Below are 18,553 nucleotides of genomic sequence, written 5' to 3'. Positions count from 1 at the left end.
TGCATTGATGCCTCCTCTCCTTTGATCTGACCCAAGGACCCCCAAGTGAGAGTAGTAATTAGCAACTCTATTCAAAACAAACCTCCCTCCCCATGTGCATCCGACTAGCATCAAATAAGATCTTTCCCCATTTTGCTCCTCAAAATGTCCTAAGAGCTGATTTTGTACAAATTACAGCTAAATGTCCAAATTCTTATCACAACTCTGTTAAAAACCTCAAAATCATTCCTGCCAAGAGCCCCACATCAGGGGAGATGACCCAGTGTAAAGACCACTGTATTGCACACTCCACAGACTACAGTGTCCATCACATCCTGAATTGTGCAATGAGGCAGCACTACCTAGTGGGTGGAGAATCAGAGTACTTGATAATACATTCACTTTGTCCACTGCATCTTTCAGATGGCAGAACACAGGGCCAACCCAGGAACCAGCATTCACCACTGCTGGCTGGACCCCAGGTGGCGGCATCACGGCTGCCTCTGGCTTAGCACAGGCCCTCTCTATTTCACCCTCAGGTCCAGACCCCAACCCCATCCACTCCCTCTCTGCAATGTACTCTATGCTCACCCTTTGAAAGGGGGTGGGGGAACCAGAGAATGCAACCACTAATTCAAACCAGAAAAACCCGAGGCCACAGAAGTGAAAAGAGTTTTTCATCCAGTCTGTCTGAAAGACCCCTTCCCCTTTAAGAATTTTGGCTTGGCTACTTGGCTCACCGCTGTCAGCCAGAAACCTATTTTCTTCACTCACTCCTGCAAATAAAAGGAAGTGAAATGTGTGTATGTGGCTTTGCAACTGAGCTCTTTTTTGTGCTTAAGGGAAGAAAGGTGGGGGTCAGGGGTAGAGGTACCACACAGAACTGGATGCATGTAGGTGAGAGGCCAAGGTGTAACCTCACTGGCCTGGGATGTGGAAACGTCATCTCTGACTAGATGATACACAACATCAAGTGCCTCATGCTACCCTGCTGCTTTACACCTGGGGACTAAAACAAATGTTTTTTATTTGCTGCTGCTTCTCCTCCCCCCTCTCCTAGGATGATTTATGGGCTGAGACAGAGAGGGGTTGCTTGGTAGGCGTCAAAATTTTGGGCTGGAACAACTGGTGACTTGTCAACAGCACACCACCAAATGGTCCTCACAACCCCACTAAATGCAGACAGAACCAGCCTGTGACAAGGAGCTGACACCCACCTGAGTTTAGTAGGTAACAGAGACCACTGGGCGGTGCAGTGGTTTAACTTCTCAAATGAGAAGCTATTTTATCCAAGCAAAAAGCTGCTGTCTCCTAACAAACGGGCTCTCTGAAAAGACTGGAAAGGAGGAACTCTCTCTATCTAGGTAATGGGATGGGATGTGTCCACAGCGCCATTTTTTATTTCTTTTTCCCTAGCAGTTAACAACCCCAACCCCTTCCGCTAGGCCCTGATCCAAGACCACCACAGCATCCAGTACAGCAGGGCATGAAAACCACAGCCTGTAGTCTGCTCCCAGTCTGTCATTTGAAACAAACAAACAAATGGACTTCCCTGGTGGTGCAGTGGTTGAGAATATGCCTGCCAATGCAGGGGACATGGGTTCGGGCTGGTCTGGGAAGATCCCACATGCTGCTGAGGAACTAAGCCCGTGAGCCACAACTACTGAACCCCGCGAGCCTAGAGCCTGTGCTCTGCAACAAGAGAAGCCACCGCAATGAGAAGCCCGGGCACCGCAACGAAACGTGGCCCCCACTCGCCACAACTAGAGAAAGCCTGCACGCAGCAATGAAGACCCAACGCAGCCAAAAAATAATTAATTAATTATTTTAAAAAGCCAGCTCACAATCGGTAAAATCTGGCCAGCCCCTGGTGCACCCTTCCTAAGCACCCCCATGGAGCCGAGACTGAGGCCCCTGTCTCCTGACCGCAACTCTGGCTCCCCGGGCCCAAAACCTCTCTGCCTAGAGCATCACTTTTGCAAGTAGAAAGTTCCTTCGACCAGGACCCTGTGCACTCCACTGGCTGAAAGAGTTGAGGAATGGAGTCACACTGGAGTCGGCTCAGGGCAGCGCCCAGGCATATCTTAGAGGTCGAAGCTCCTGTGTGCCAGAAGAGGGGATGTCTTAGGAGAACGGCCCTCCTCCAGCCACTCAGTCTGTCCTCCCAACCCCTCGGCCCCCACCGCCACCTCCCGATCCTCAGCGTTGAGCCTCGGGCGCACGCAACCCGGTGGCTGGGGCTCGGTCCCGCAGCTAGCGCGGAGCGCCCTCCCCTCTGAGCCCCACACTCACCCACCGCCCGGATGCGGAAGCCGCGCGGAGGGCGCAGCGCCCGACGGCACCAGGCGTCGCGCAGCACCTGCAGGCTGGCCGGAGGCGCGTGCACCAGCAGCACCCCGCGCCGCAACCAGCCCTGGAAGGCCAGCCGCGAGGCGGCGCGCGCCAGCCGCGAGTTCCAGAAGCAGCGTGTGTTGGCGCGGCAGAAGGCGCGAAACACCGCACGCCCGCCCGGCTCCTCCGCGCCCCCCGCCGCCTCCTGCGCCTCCAGCCTGCAGAGCACGAGCGCCAAGGAGCCCGGCGCCAGTTGCACAGGCCGGGCCATGCTGCCTCGGCGGTCAGGCCCCGTAGCCTAACGCATCGCCGGGCTCGGCAACCGCGCTGTACCGGTGGCTGCAGCCGGCGGGAGGGCTCCGCTTACTGCTTTCAGCGCCGGCTGCCGGGAGAACTGGACTCCAGGGGGCGGGGCCGATGTACGCGCCAGGCCGGGGGTGGGGCGGGACTCGCAGGCTGGGACGCCCACCGCTCTCCCCCCCACAAGAGCGCAATAGTGGTTTCCAGGCGCTAAGTTCCCAGGTCATTCTCCACACCCCAGCCAGGTCTCTGCCCACCCAGCCCCCGAACTCCCACCCCGGGCGACTCCCTTCACTTCTCTGCTCCCCGGCAGTCCGGAGCTTCTCTTCCCCCGATGGGCGCTCACTGGGGCTTTTCCAAGCCTTAGGGTAGCCCCGCAGTCACCGGGGAGCCGAGCCGCCTCCAACTGCGGCGCGAACGGTACGGCCAGGGTTCCTCAGAGCCGGAGGACCAGGATGGCCGCCGTCGCCCTGGCTTTGGGATCGCCCCCAGGGAGAGAGGCCATGAGGGGCAGACTCGCTCGGGCCGGGAGCAGGAGACCCAGATTTGAGTCTCCGTCTGCTAATCAGTTTGCATACGTTTCTTTCCCTCTCTGGCCTCAGTTTACTGTCTTGTAAAATGAGGAGTTGGGACTCAATTCTAAGGACCTTTTTCATGACCTTCTGAGGTTCTGGGGTCTGGTCTCGCTCCTGGGTTATCCAACAGAGTTAAAGTGTAAGGGACGGAAAGTGATCCAGAGGTGCCAGCCCCAGTGGCTGGCGAGGCGCAGTGGTGAGATCCCTGGGATTCAGGCCTGGGTTGGGATGGGGATTCCGAAAAGAATCTCGAGGAGTGAAGGGAGAGGGACTTGTGATCTGTCACAGCAGACTCTAGCGACCACCTCGGAGCATGAGGTACAATTCAGAAGCTGAGGGACAGAAAGGCTGGAACCCTTATTGTTGCACTGGGTGAGGGCTTCTCTGGAAAAGAAGAGGAAGGACATTCTTAGTACAATCAGTACTATAAGAGGGAGTAGAGGGACTTGATGAGACTTGGGAGTCGTTCCAGATTCCCACTCTCTCAGCTTATCAATCATCAATAATAACTACAATAATTCGAGATAATCTGCTCTCTGCCCCTAGTGAGTCACTTATCACGGTAAATGATAAGTGATGTTAATAACCATTGCTAACATTTATTGAACACTGTATGCTGGGGGCCTTAATTTCACAACTCTGTGTTAGCTTCTATTAGTATCTCTTTTTTTTTTTTTAACGGATGAGGTAACCGAAGATAGGTTGGATTAAGAAGTATTTCCCAGTCACACAGTAAGAAATGGAGTCAGACAACCACCAAGTCAGGGTTCCCTATGACAAATAAGTCTGACACAATTTTCAGTTCAAATAAGCATGCGAACCTGAGACAACCATCTCACATCGGAAGTCTGACTCTGGATGGATGGATGGATGGATGGATGGATGGATGGGTGGATGGATGGATGGATGGGTGAATACAGCAGAGAGCCCAAATGAACTAAATGTCTATGTCTGTATAGCCTACACAGGGAGGGCCAAGCTTCCCCTCTCCGTCATGATAAAGATGACTTTCCTGTGTTCCCCAGCCTGGGGAATTATTACTTTTATCTCTGTATCTCTAGCATCTACAACAGTGTCTTTTCCATAATAATGATAGTGATAATTCCCATTTACTCTCAGCTTGCTCTGTGCCTAGAATTGTACTCAGTTTTACATGTGTGATCTAACTTTATCCTCAAAATTAACCCTCTGAAAGGGGCAATATTGAGGCCCATCTTCCACAAAAAAACAGACAGTTTAGGCAGCTTGCCCATGAGGACAAAGCTGCTGGTGGTGAAGCAGAGATCCCAGTGTCTCCTTCCCCACACAGCTGGCTAGAGGGGGAAGCAGGAGACCATCGCCCTGACTCATTGGACCTATGGTCTGCTGTGAAAAGTTGTCCTGAGCTTGAGTCTGTCCCAAGAATTTGAACTGGAAATAAACAGAGACAATCAGGCCCTTACTAGCAAGGCCTGTAGCTGCAAGGCTACTGGCAGGTAGACCCAGCTATGAGGTTTCATGGCCTGAAATTATGAGGTACAGCTGCCTTAAACTGTGGAAACTTTTGTTCAGATGTGTGAAATTTGTCCTATCATTTTATTTAAGCTAGTCCAATTAACAAAAAAAGGGAGAAAGAATGTGAGGGGGAAACTTTTAAACTACAGTCAACTACATAGTCACTTGTTTTCCCAAAGGATCAGCTACCATCCAAATATTTCCAAACTCCTACAAAATGGAACATGTCTTAAAGGTTAAGAAGAAAACTGTAGGCCTCCAACCTGAATGGCCTGTATTACATGGCAAGACTAGAGAAACTGGAACTTCTCAAGGGCCTTCCATCTTTGGGGTCTCTGCAGACCAGACACAAACATTTTAGAAGATGGATTTGTTATCACTGTCCACTTAAAGAGGCACAGAATAGTCAAACTAAAAACTAGAAAGTCTCAAGATGGAAGGATTTTTGCCCCCCAGTGGACTCTATGCCTGAGAAAGGACAAAGTAATTCTAACATTATATACAAATCCAAATGGCATTCTATGCAGTCATTAAGGATAAGACAAAACTTTACATGCTGATACAAGACAATATCCCATATATATATTTTAAGTAAAAAAGAAAACTAAATAGGTCTAGTATGATTTTTAAAAAAAGAAAAGAAAGAAATTAAGAAACTAAGAAAGGAAGAAAGAAAGAAAATGAAAGAAAGGAGGAAAGAAAGAAGGAAAGAAAGAGAAAGAAAGAGAAGAAAGAAAAAGGAAAAAGGGCACATATATTCATGTGTGGCTGGAAGATCTCTGGGAGCATACATAAGAAACTGGTGATAACAGTGGTTACCTCCAGAGAAAGAAACAGGGGACAGGGTAAAAGGGAGGCTTATTTTCCACTATGTTTACCATGTGCAAATACTTGTTCAAAAAATGCTCTCAAAAACGTATATCAGAACATTAAGAGATTAGCTCTGGTCATTTTGAGAAATACGATAACAACTGTCCAATTTATTCCTTCCAGAGTAAATAATTGCCAACAATTGACTTCACTTTTCCCCTCTCCTATTTCCAGATGATCTCTCTCTTGGCCACCTTATCAGACCTGAAGTTCCTGCTCAGACAATCCCACCTTAGAGAAGACTGTGTCTCCAAAGTCACCATTAAGGGCACATGCATTGCTTCTCCCATTATCCCTTTTTGTGAAGATTTATTTAGCTCATCCGATTTGCTGTTGACTTCAAAAATACAGTGGCCTTTCATGGGAAAGGACACAGGATTGGTAAAGAGCTTTGGGCTTCAAGACCACTGAGGAAGATTAAGATGGCTTGTCCTAGAGAGAAGGGAAAGGGAAGCTACTGCCTTTGACTGAATTGAGAAAGTGACACTACTGGGAGATGCCTTTCCCAAGAGCACCCCGAATGGAGGGACACTTGATACTTGTGGAGAGTAAACTCCAAGGCATCAGCCTTGAGAACCACAGTGAAAGGGTGTCTGAGGCAAGGCAGTCAGGACCATTGCAGGAGCCTCTCGGAGCCAACACAGCTTTGGAACTTGGTGGTCAGTGGAAGTGGGGGAGCAGCCCTTGACATCAGTACCGTGTGGCGGCAGGTACCAAGGTAACTATAATGAGCACCCCAGGAAAAAGATCAGGCCCCTATTTTCTGGGTATCATGTAAACCCCCAAGTTTTTTTTGACAATTCCAAGGAGTGGACTTCCCAAAACATGCCAAGACATGGCCAACTCTGGCAAATGGAACTTGGAGTTTGATTTTATTTGGTTTAGAAAACTGGACCTGAAGGGGAACAAATTCACTCTGGCTACACTATAATTGTTAGAGAAGATGAACTGGATCATTTGATGCTCACATCTGCCTGGTGTCTGTCCTAAGGAGAGCGAGCATTCAACGCTCTTCACACACTTTCTCCAGCCTGTCTTTCCAGCCTCATCTCCATTTCCATGCTTTCCCTCCTCCTCCAATCCACAACAAGGATCTTACGCTCCAGCTACTCAAAATTACACACCTTCCCAAACATGCTCCCACATCTTTGCTTACACTATTCCCTCTGTCCAGAAGGCCTTTCTCCTTTCCATCAGGTGGTATACCACAAAGGCCAGCTTGTAAAACTTGTGACACATCCAGGAAGATTAAATCTGTTATTGGAGCACCTCATTAACCCTCTTATAACACATGTGTGTTAAAGGCTGTAATATTTAGTTACCTGTCTTATCAGGCAACCTGAGATTCCTTAAGGGCCAGGCTTCTGTCCGATTCATCTCTGCGACCCAGCATGTAGCCCAGTACCTGGGCCATAGATTTGTTCCACCTGAATCAAATCTAATTTAACTAGTGCTTGATCCATGATAACCCTGTTTTTCTTACTTTCTTGCTAGCCTGGTGTCACCATTCACAAAAGCATTTTTGGTTTGAGGGTGAATCACAGGAAGACCTTGGTGTCCAACAGTCAATGCCCAGGGCAAAGCCTCAAGGAACAGGCACACCCAGGCCTCAGTTACCCAGGTATCTGAAGTTCAGTGGTTTCTCTGGAGTCTGTTTACGGACTCATGTTATACTCAGAATTAACCACCTCCAAATTTTTTCCACACCAAAATTCATCAGGTTGAAGTTCTTTCCCCTTAACTCAGAAAATCAAGCCTTGACACTTAAGGCTGATTTAGAAAGCATTTTATATCTGGGTTCTCTTTATTATGACCATATCTGCTTCTACAGCACATTTCTTCCCTTTATCGGGGGAAAAAAAAAACTGTAGAGACTTTTGTTTTTGTTTATCAAAGAGAAATGTGAGGCTTTCCTAAGCAACTGTGTTGACTCAAGGGACAGAGAAAAGGAGGTGGGAGCATTTAATGCCACTTCTTAAAAGTGAAGGACATTTAATGCCACTTCTTTTTTCTTTCTTTCTTTTTTTCTTTAAAATCAGCAGCAGCATACTTTATTTTTCTTTTGGCCGTGCCGCATGACATGCGGGATCTTAGTTCCCTGACCAGGGATCAAACCCGTGCCACCTGCAATGGGAGCACGGAATCTTAACCACTGGACCACCAAGGAAGTCACAATGCCATTTCTTTTTAAAGAAAAAACATTACCTTCTTTATTCTAGCTGCTTAACTTAGATGAGACTCTGGACCACAGTAGCTTAATCTGTAAAATGGGAGTAAAAATACTTGGCTGACCTGAAGGATTTCTTAGGGTCCCTTCCAGCTTCATGATTCTACAGCTCCACCTTCACTCCCAACAGCAGGAACCCTAATGCAGTTTCAGTAATCATTGAGCCCAGTGAGATCCTAAGAGATGCAAAATCAGAGGCTGAGAGCCAGACATCCCCAAAGCTAATTCTGATTTGCCTTTAAACATTTCACTTCTTTATCTTCTCAATGGTAAGGGGCCAAAAAAGAAAATAAACATTGAAGAAAAAAAGTCCTTAGCTTGGAACACTAAGAGGCTAAGAATACCAGAAACGGTTCTGATGAACCTAGGGGCAGGACAGGAATAAATACGCAGATGTAGAGAATGGACTTCAGGACACGCGGAGGGGGAAGGGTAAGCTGGGACAAAGTGAGAGAGTGGCATGGACATATATACACTACCAAATGTAAAATAGATAGCTAGTGGGAAGCAGCTGCATAGCACAGGGAAATCAGCTCGGTGCTTTGTGACCACCTAGAGGGGTGGGATAGGGAGGGTGGGAGGGAGATGCAAGTGGAAGGAGATATGGGGATATATGTATATGTATAGCTGATTCACTTTGTTATACAGCAGAAACTAGCACAACATTGTAAAGCAATTATACCCCAATAAAGATGTAAAAAAAAAAAAAAAAAGAAAGAAACCCCATGATTCTGATGTGAGAAGTGATAAAAAAATTATTCTGTACAGCAGAAACTAACACAACATTGCAAACCAGCTGTACTCCAATAAAAATTTTTTAAAAATAATTCTGACACTTGTTAAAATGGTAAGGATGATTTTGTTCAAGACTATTGCAAAGTCTAGACAGCAAAGATAGCTGTAAAGCAAAGACAGCAAAGAAGCCGGGGATTTTTGCCAAGGAACAGAGTGAGGAAGTCAGTGGATAGAAAATTACTGATAGGAGACATCAAGGATAGGGGGATTCTTGCTAAACTGACCTAAGGGGGTCCTTGCTAAAGTCACCTCAAGGATTTATACATCAAGGGCGGGGGGATGCAGATCAGTTATCAAGGGTTAAGGATATGCACTAAACTGATTTAGCAATATTCTTGGGCAGGGCAGGCAGAAGATAGTATGAGGCCCAATGTGGAGGCCTAGTCAAAAAGAGGGTTCAGAAAATAAACAACAAAAACCTACTGTATAGGACAGGGAACTTATTCAATGTCTTGTAATAACATATAATGGAAAAGAATATATATATATAACTGAATCACTATGCTGTACACCTGAAACTAACACAATATCGTCAATCAACTATACCTCAATAAAAATAAATAAACAAATAAAAATAATACAAATAAATAAAATTTTAAAAAGCGGTCTCGTAAGAAGCTGACTATATAGTTTGGTCAAGGAGCCAGTACAAACTTCCCATCACTCTGCCCCTCCCTACGTCGTTAAAGGAATTAATATCCATAAAGCATTTAAAACACCCCTTAGGGCTTCCCTGGTGGCGCAGTGGTTAAGTATCCACCTATCGGTGTCGGGGACACGGGTTCGAGCCCTGGTCCGGGAAGATCCCACATGTCGTGGAACAACTAAGCCCGCGTGCCACAACTACTGAGCCCATGAGCCACAACTACTGAGCCCATGTGCCACAACTACTGAAGACCGTGCGCCTAGAGCCCGTGCTCCACAACAAGAGAAGCCACCGCAATGAGAAGCCCGTGCACAGCAACAAAGAGTAGCCCCTGCTCAACGCAACTAGAGAAAGCCCTTGCACAGCAACGAAGACCCAATGAGGCCAAAAATAAAATAAATAAATAAAAATTTAAAATAAATAAATAAATAATATAAAATAAAATACCCCATAATCCCATTTTTGTTTGGGGAGAAGAAAACTGGAATAATTATGATTATGTTAACAGAAGTTATTTCTAGATAGTGGGATTACAAGCAATTTTTATTTCTTTCTTTGAGCTTTTCTATACTTTCCAAATATTCTACAATTAAAAAGTGGCCCCAATAGTTTTTGAGTTAAAGGAAGTAAAGGCAGCTGGCTCTTCTGCACTGGGGCCATCAAAGCCAGTAAGTTTTCTAACCAAAATGAGCAGACTCCATCACTCCACCTCCCCATTAAACTCAGGGTAAGAGGGCAGGTCTCAGAGCTGGAAAATACTACTTCTGGAAAGAAAGCTGGAGCAGCAGCCTGTCAAAGAGGCATGCAACTAAGAGCCCTGCAGCCAGAGCAAGTCAGCAAAATTCCTATTATTTGAAACATGGAAAGTGAGATTCTTTCCCTGACACCAACAAATAAAGTATGGAGGCCTGAGACAAGATGCCAAATCCAGTTTCAGGGTTTACCCAGTTTTGTTACAGCAGAGGGTATAAAGCTGGGCCTCATATCTCACTATTTACATGCAAATCTGATCAAAAATGAGTTGGCCAAAAAAAAATGAGTTGGCCCTACTCCAGGTGCCCAGATCTCGAAAGAACTCTGTTTCCAGGGAGGCCCGTGCCTTCTAGGTACAAGTCTCTCTTCTCTGCTTTATTATGGGGGGAGGGGAAAAAAGATACTAAGGCATCTCCTTCACACACTGAAATCATCATGGATTGTGAAACAAAGTGTTGCTTTCCCCCTTCTGACAGTCTACCTGTTACCAGTTGTTTAAGCTTCTCAAAGGCAGGGATCCAGGATTAACTTTTATTCATCTATGTGTCCTCTAGAATGCCACCACAGTGCTGCTCAAAAACAAGGACATGGGGGGCTTCCCTGGTGGCGCAGTGGTTGAGAGTCTGCCTGTCATTGCAGGGGACACGGGTTCGAGCCCTGGTCTGGGAAGATCCCACATGCCGCGGAGCAACTAGGCCCGTGAGCCACAACTACTGAGCCTGCGTGTCTGGAGCCTGTGCTCCACAACAAGAGAGGCCGCGATAGTGAGAGGCCCGCGCACTGCGATGAAGAGTGGCCCCCGCTTGCCCCAACTAGAGAAAGCCCTTGAACAGAAACGAAGACCCAACACAGCCAAAAATAAATTAATTAATTAAAGAAAAAGAATGCAACACAATTCAAAAAAAAAAAAAAAAGGACGTGGTTCCCTGAATAAGATGATAAAGAACAAAAGTGTGGGACAGGAGGACTAGATGTTCAAGTCGGTACCAACCAACCCTGGTTTAGGCCTAAACAGATGCAGTTCCCTCGACATTCTACAGAGGATCTGAATAAAACATGAGGCTTTGTAGAAGTACCTATAGTACAAGAACAAATACCAAGCCTGCTGAATTCCAGGGACTGCCCTGGGTAATAATGAGGAAGATACAAAGATAAAGGATACACTTCCATTATTTCAAGTAGTTTACAATCTAATGTTTTTCAAAACCTCAGAGCCTTCATGACAGGAAAAACAAAGCGGGGGAGGAGAGAATATAACTTAAGAGAGATAAGAGACATGCCAACCGACGCAATGCAAAGTGTGGGCCTTCTTTGGGTCACTGAACGCTTTGAACAAACGGAACGTAAAACAACGTAGGAGAGGCACCCTCCGCCTTCTCCACCGCTGCCGCCTCCCTCTTCTGCTGCTCCGGGTGGTGCTTGCATGCTCCTTCGGTGCGGATCTCGTTCCTCTGCTGTGAAGCGGCAGCTGAGGGGACTGCGGCGCTCGCCATGGCCGAGGAAAGGCCCAAGGGAGGAGTCAAGACTGACAGCAACGATCATATTAATTTGAAGGTGGCGGGGCAGGACGGTTCTGCGGTGCAGTTTAAGATTAAGAGGCATATACCACTTAGTAAACTAAGAAAGCCTATTGTAAACGACAGGGTTTGTCAATGAGGCAGATCAGATTCCGATTTGACGGGCAGCCAATCAATGAAACAGACACACCTGCACAGTTGGAAATGGCGGATGAAGATACAATTGACGTGTTCCAGCGGCAGACACGGGGTGTCTACTAAAAAGGAAACCTGCTAGTTTACTCCAGAATTCTGTTCCTCCAGACCAAGAAGACATTTTCAATTAGAAAACCGCAATTTGGTTCCACCACACCCTGACTACTACAGTATAGTTTCTCTATTCTCTCGTATTCCCGTTCCCCATTCCTTTATTGTACATAAAGTAACTGGTGTATGTGCACAAGCATACTGCATTTTTTTTTGTTTAACTAAATGGCCAATGGTATGTTTTGATCGACATCAAATGGAGATGGGCTGGGGAAAAATACTGGTTCTGTGAAAATACCCTCTTTTCTCCATTAGTGGCATCCTCAACAGCCCTTATCTTTATATTCCGGTAAGTTATTTTGCTCTCACTGTTTAACAAAAAAAGAACAACATAAAAATTCTTGCATACCTTGTTCGATTGGGGAATTTTAATGTTTTTCATTTATCATTGTAAAACAAAGGACAATTTTATAACTTCTTCGTACGTAGCTGTTACATGTAGGGCAATCCGTCTTTCAGTAGGGATAAATTACTCTAAAAGAAATGAATCTTAGTTTTCCTTTCAAGTCAAGCACCTTGTTGTTTAAATAAACTTCTTGTTAAAAATGAAAAAAAAACAATTTATGAGAAATGCGAACATTGACTGGATATCTGATATAAAGAACAAAAGGAAAAGTGAAGGGTTACATGAAACGTGATCTATGAAGAAATAAATATGCTCTTAAAATACCTTCACTTTTAAATATATATATCAATGTTTTGAATAAGTTGTTTGGTGATTTTCTTTTCTGCTCTTCAGTAAAAATGATTACTAACCCTCAGTCATCACCTCGAACAATAAGGTACACCTAGGTAGCGGAGTGCTTGTAAAATATACTCGCCAATAAGACACAAAAACATTAACATTTTAAAATAACATCTTTGAAGGAGAAAAATGTTTTCCAATAATCTCTGGCACTGTGTTTTCTTCACTCACCAAAAACAAAAAAAAAACCAAAAAAACAACAGGAAAGAAGAATAGCACTGGAGAAATAGAAAGAAGTGGTATGAATGAGCCTTTGAATAGAGTTAGGAGGCTACAATTTTTTTTTTAACATCTTTATTGGAGTATAATTGCTTTACAGTGGTGTGTTAGTTTCTGCTTTATAACAAAGTGAATCATCTATGAGGCTACAAATTTTGATCTCGCTATCAGAGTTGTGACATTGTTCCTCACAGTAGGACAAAGATTCACACTGAGGATATTAAGATTTGTTTCCTTTAAGTAAACTAATTTCCATTTCGCATACATAACATTGCTTGGGTTGACTTCTGCTCCTATAATGGAATCAGGAAATTTAATATTATGGCTGAAAGGAACTTTGTTTCATCTGTTCTGTCAAACATACTTCATGAAGAAACTGAGGACCAAAGAAGTTAAAGTGCCCTGGGTCCATAGCTAGTGTGTTTGAGCCAGGAGTGAAAGTGAGGGAGAGTGAGGAAAAGTCCCTCCAACACTCAGTCTAGAGCAGAGATGGGCAAACTAAGGACGGTGGGCCAAAGCCGGCCCACTGCTTGTTTTAGTATGGCCTGCAAGCTAAGAATGGTGTTTACACTTTTAAAGTTGGAGAAAAAATATCAAAAGAAAAATAATATTTCTTGATATGTGAAGATTATCTGAAATTCAAATTTCAGTGTCCATTAAGTTTTTTTAAATTAATTTTTATTGGAGTATAGTTGATTTACAATGTTGTGCTGTCCATTAAGTTTTACTCCAACACCGGCACACTCATGTATGCGTTCTCTATGGCTGCTCTTGTCAGCAGAGTTGAGTGGTTGCAACAGAGACTGTACGGTCTGCAAAGCCTAAAACATTTCCTCTCTGGCCCTTTACAGAAAAAGTTTGCAGAATCCTGGTCCAGAGCCCTATGTGTGTCAAGATTGCTTTACAGAACAGGGCCAGACATATAGAAAGTATCCTTAATGCACAAATCGTAGGCCTTCTGGGCCTCCTGGTTCAACCCAGTTGCTTTGCATGTTGGATGCTGCTGGAAGAGGGGAGAACTGGTAGCTGCCCTGCGTGTCCTCCAGCCAACATGCTGAGCTGAGGTGGGGTGATTTAGTTTCTGTTCTCACTGCCCATTTAATCATGAGGCTCTCAGCTAACCCTGTCAACAGGGAGGCCAATTAGTGCCAATTTCTATGTGAAAGGCATTTCCTTAAGGCAGAACTGAGATCACCACCTCATTTCACACAAACAATTCAAGGTCACAAGGTTAACCTGGTTAGATTCAAACCAGGGCTTAAAAAGTGAAAGGCAGCCCTCTTACCAATCCCTAGAGCTTTCTGGACGCCTTAGGAAAAAGTGTCAAAGAACTCACCTCATTTACCACGAGGGGACCTAACACTTCAGGGGTAAACAGCAACAGGTGCTGCAAACTTAATATCCCTCCACAAGATTACTCACAGATTTCCCACAGATGTTTATGGCAAAACTTTATTAGAGCCATGTGTAGTAACCAGCTTCCTTGGAATTCAATTCAAGAGCACTAGGCCCTCTACTTCAGAGTTCTGAATTTTTTAGGAAATCAAAGACCCAGCTCCAAGGGCCAGTGAGTTCTCAAAATGCATTTCTTACAAGTGAAAAAAAAAATATATATATATATATATTTTTTTTTTTTTTTTTTTTTTTTTTTTTTTTTGCGGTACGCGGGCCTCTCACTGTTGTGGCCTCTCCCATTGCGGAGCACAGGCTCCGGACGCGCAGGCGCAGCGGCCATGGCTCACGGGCCCAGCCGCTCCGCGGCATGTGGGATCTTCCCGGACCGGGGCACGAACCCATGTCCCCTGCATCGGCAGGCGTACTCTCAACCACTGCGCCACCAGGGAAGCCCACTAGTGAAAATATTTTGATAGGCAACTTTGTTTTGTACTAGAACGCCTAAAAATTTACTGTAAATGTGCATATGGCAATATTTTAATAAGATGAGCAGAGCTTACTTCTTAAACCCTTTGGTGGATCATCTCATAAAACATAGATAAAACTTTTGTTCCTGGAGAGTGCATAGTTTGTTATTCAAAATAATTCATGATTTTTAAAAATTGATGTGCTAGTCACATAATATAAATTTCTTATTCTACATAAATCAAATTGTTTATTCTAAAGTGAACAATTCAGGGACTTCCCTGTCAGCACGGTGGTTAAGAATCCGCCTGCCAATGCAGGGGACGCGGGTTCAATCCTTGGTCCGGGAAGATCACACATGCCGCAGAGCAACTAAGCCCGTGTGCCACAACTACTGAGCCCACATGCCACAACTACTGAAGCCCACGCGCCTAGAGCCTGTACTCCACAACGAGAAGCCACCACAATGAGAAGCCCACGCACCGCAACGAAGACCCAACGCACCCAAAAATAAATAAATAAAATAACATGAACAATTCAGTGACAGTCAGTACATTCACAATGTCATGGTTTGTTTTTTATGTCAATGCAGCCTTTTATATTTATATTATTCATAATATTTATAATAGTATTATATATTAATATTTATATTTAGGCTGTTAAGAGGGCACATACACCCATACTGTCTCCATGTTCCTCAAATGAATTTTAAGTCAAGAATTGTTTTTAAACCAATAAACTGTCCCTCTTGGATATTCAAATTGCCAAATGGTAACGAGAGGTAAATCACACTAGTGGACAACAGGAAAAGAAAATTCTTTTAAACCGATTACGACCACTCAGAAAGGAGATCTACCAGGTTTTCTAGATTGTAGACATTTCTTTGGGGACATTAATATCTCCCAATCTTCCCCCAAACCACACATTTTTTTTAGAATGCCTCTCGGGACTTCCCTGGCAGTCCAGTGGTTAAGACACCGTGCTTCCAATGCAGGGGGCGCGGGTGCAATCCCTGGTCAGGGAACTAAGATCCTGCGTGTCGTGCGCATGGCCAAAAAATAAAGATTAGAATGCCTCTATTATTTCTGAAAAATGATACATCATTATTTCATTATTAAAAATTTAAAGTACAAAAAGAAAAAAATTCACTTGAAATTCTACCACCCAGAAATTATTATCTTTAACAAGGTGAACATCTTTCTAGATAAATATAGAAAGAAAGAAAGAAATTTAGGAAAATGGAATCATACTCTATATCACATTTTAAATTAGAAATATTAGTTTTGGGGCTTCCCTGGTGGCACAGTGGTTAAGAATCCGCCTGCCAATGCAGGGGACACAGGTTCAAGCCCTGGTCAGGGAGGATCCCACGTGTCGTGGAGCAACTGAGCCCATGCGCCACAGCTACTGAGAGTGTGCTCTAGAGCCTGTGAGCCACAACTAATGAGCCTGTGTGCTGCAACTACTGAAGGCTGCGCGCCTAGAGCCTGTGCTCTGCAACAAGAGAAGCCACAGCAATGAAAAGTCCGTGCACCGCAACGAAAAGTAGCCCCCGCTCGCCGCAACTAGAGAAAGCCTGTGCGCAGCAACAAAGACCCAACGCAGCCCCAAATAAATTAATTTATAAAAATAAAATAAAATAAAAACAAGCCTCAGGGGACTTCCCTGGTGGTGCAGAGGTTAGGAATCTGCCTGCCAATGCAGGGGACACAGGTTCGATCCTTGGCCCGGGAAGATCCCACATGCCGCGGAGCAACTAAGCCTGTGAGCCACAACTACTGAGCCCGTGTGCCACAACTACTGAAGCCCCACACCTAAAGTCCGTGCTCTGCAACAGGAGAAGCCACCGCAGCAAGAAGCCTGTGCACCACAAAGAGGAGTAGCCCCCGCTCGCCACAACTAGAAAAGCCTGCGCACAGCAACAAAGACCCAATGTAGCACCCCCCCAAAAAAGAACTGCTGGGTTTAAAAAAATAAATAAAAAACAAGCCGCAGGCTTATACATGAATGAGGGTTAAGTCCACAAATACTTTTGACCATAAATTATACACTTGGTTTTTCTTGTTGTAGAGAGGACATATTATGTCAGGTATTCAGGTAGGGTACTACTTAAGTCAGAGTCATCTCCTTGTTTCAGCCCCATTAATGGTGGAATCTGATCACTGGGCCTAAACTAAGGCAGTGGTTCTTAAACTAGTAAGCATCAGAATCACCTGGGAGTCTTGTTAAAACACAGATAGCTGAGTCCCATCCCCAGAATTTCTGATTGAGACGGTCTGGGGTAGGGCTCAAGAATTTGCATTTCTAACAAGTTCCCGGGTACTGCTGCTGCCTTTCTAAGTTAACATGCTTGGAGAACCTCTGAACTAAGGTATACACAGAGAGCAGTTTTTCCTACTGATATGTGATTTTTTTTTTAACATCTTTATTGGAGTATAATTGCTTCACAATGGTGTGTTTGTTTCTGCTTTTATAACAAAGTGCTGATATGTGATTTTCAAAACTCCAAGAAAAGTAGCTGTTGTCTTGGAGATATTATCTGAGCATTTTGGGCTTTCTCAGGAGGGGTAAATATTAATCCATTGGTAAATATTCTTACAATGGATAGACACTGAAATATTTGTTGAATGACTGAAAGCAAGTCCGGGAACCTGCAGCGTAGTCACTTTGAGAAGCTATATACTTTGAAATAGTTTATGGGAAGGGTCACAACTGCTTAAGCAACTGAATTAAATCAGTCTTTATAGTTTTTTTTTTCACTTCTCATCCTCAAGCTGATGTGACTATATAATTCCTTTGTGAGGTGTCAGATACTGAACATAATCTAACTAATGTGGAATGACTGACTTCACGGTCCAAAGTTCCGTCTGGTGGGTAGGAGAGCAAAGGGGGCGCAAAGATGGTAATCTTCCAGGCCTTGTCAGTATTACTGAAAATTAGGCAGATTATAATCTTAGTTCCAGGGGAAATTGATCAGTTGGAATTAGCCCTCAACCAGTGTCAAGCTCATGAATACAGAGTCCAGCCCCTAAAGAAGGGAGGATTTTGCAGACTGTCAGGATCCCAACCATAGAGGCAGGATTCAGAGCTGGGGCCTCAGGTTCTGCAAGGAAGGCAGAAGCCAGGAGCCAGGTAGAAGCTCATCTGCACAGATTTTAATTGAAGATTAGAGTTTGGTGAGGGTGGTGGCATTTGGGTTCACACCACATTTAAAGACAATGAAAGTGATAAATCCTACCTAGTGGTGTAACGCCTCAAAACAGGTCAGGCAGTTTGGATTAGATCAGAAACCTGGTGCGCCTAAATCTACAGTTTAAAGATATCTGAAACTTCTAGCTAGGCAGGGCTGAAATGCAGGCTTAACTGCCTCAGGTGGTTTTACAGATGTTTATTTATCAAAAATATCTAAGCATTTTCATATATTTAATATTTTTTTTAGTGTGAGCCATCCTAATTTCAAACTGAGTGAAATCAAATCCAGGGTAAACCTGAATTTGGAATGAAATAAGAACCCTGCCATCCTAAAGCTTAGCCTTCAACTCCAGTTAATTTTTTCTGTTTTTAGAGCTTGGTCATGTTTAGCTCTTGGTTGCCTGGGAACTCTTAGCAGTCTGCAGATAAAGACTACCTTAGGAAACTGAAGTCTCTGGAGGTAAAAGCTATGATCCACAAGCTTCTTGCTTTCCCAGACATTCAGCATTGCTCCAGCAGTACTCTTGCTTAAAGGTAAACTCCAGACGGGAAGCAAAACCAATGCTTTTAAAGAGTCCTTGTGTTTTCTATAGTAGACCCTAAGCTGTTGTGAAACTGCACGTTGAGATTTTGTTCATATAAAGTGTATGAATATCTTAGGAGAGCCTCCTTCTAAGGGTAACAAAAATCTTATTGTGGGCATTGCTGGGGTAACTAGTTTCTGGGTTATCTCTCATTGGATTT

General features: G+C 44.6%; 1 protein-coding gene and 1 pseudogene across 3 annotated transcripts in view; one reads left to right on the top strand and one right to left on the bottom strand.

The window, feature by feature from the left end:
• The window catches only part of STOX1 (storkhead box 1), a 51,302-nt gene extending 48,636 nt beyond the window's left edge, over positions 1 to 2,666 (bottom strand). For 2 of the 3 annotated variants that reach the window (XM_029245653.1, XM_029245654.1), the window contains exon 1: positions 2,272 to 2,666. In XM_029245653.1, the coding sequence (XP_029101486.1) occupies positions 2,272 to 2,581 (310 nt within the window). In that variant the 5' untranslated portion in view covers positions 2,582 to 2,666. The remainder of the gene's footprint in view (positions 1 to 2,271) is intronic. The other variant, XM_029245652.1, reaches the window with a different exon arrangement.
• An 8,795-nt stretch (positions 2,667 to 11,461) lies between these two features.
• Positions 11,462 to 11,748, top strand: LOC114883342 (annotated as a pseudogene).
• The last annotated feature ends 6,805 nt before the right edge of the window (positions 11,749 to 18,553 follow it).

Source organism: Monodon monoceros, unplaced genomic scaffold (assembly GCF_005190385.1).
Source record: "Monodon monoceros isolate NGI ecotype Baffin Bay Population unplaced genomic scaffold, NGI_Narwhal_1 Super_Scaffold_4, whole genome shotgun sequence".
Classification (NCBI taxonomy): Eukaryota; Metazoa; Chordata; class Mammalia; order Artiodactyla; family Monodontidae; genus Monodon; species Monodon monoceros.
This window is presented reverse-complemented; position numbering and strand designations above follow the sequence as displayed.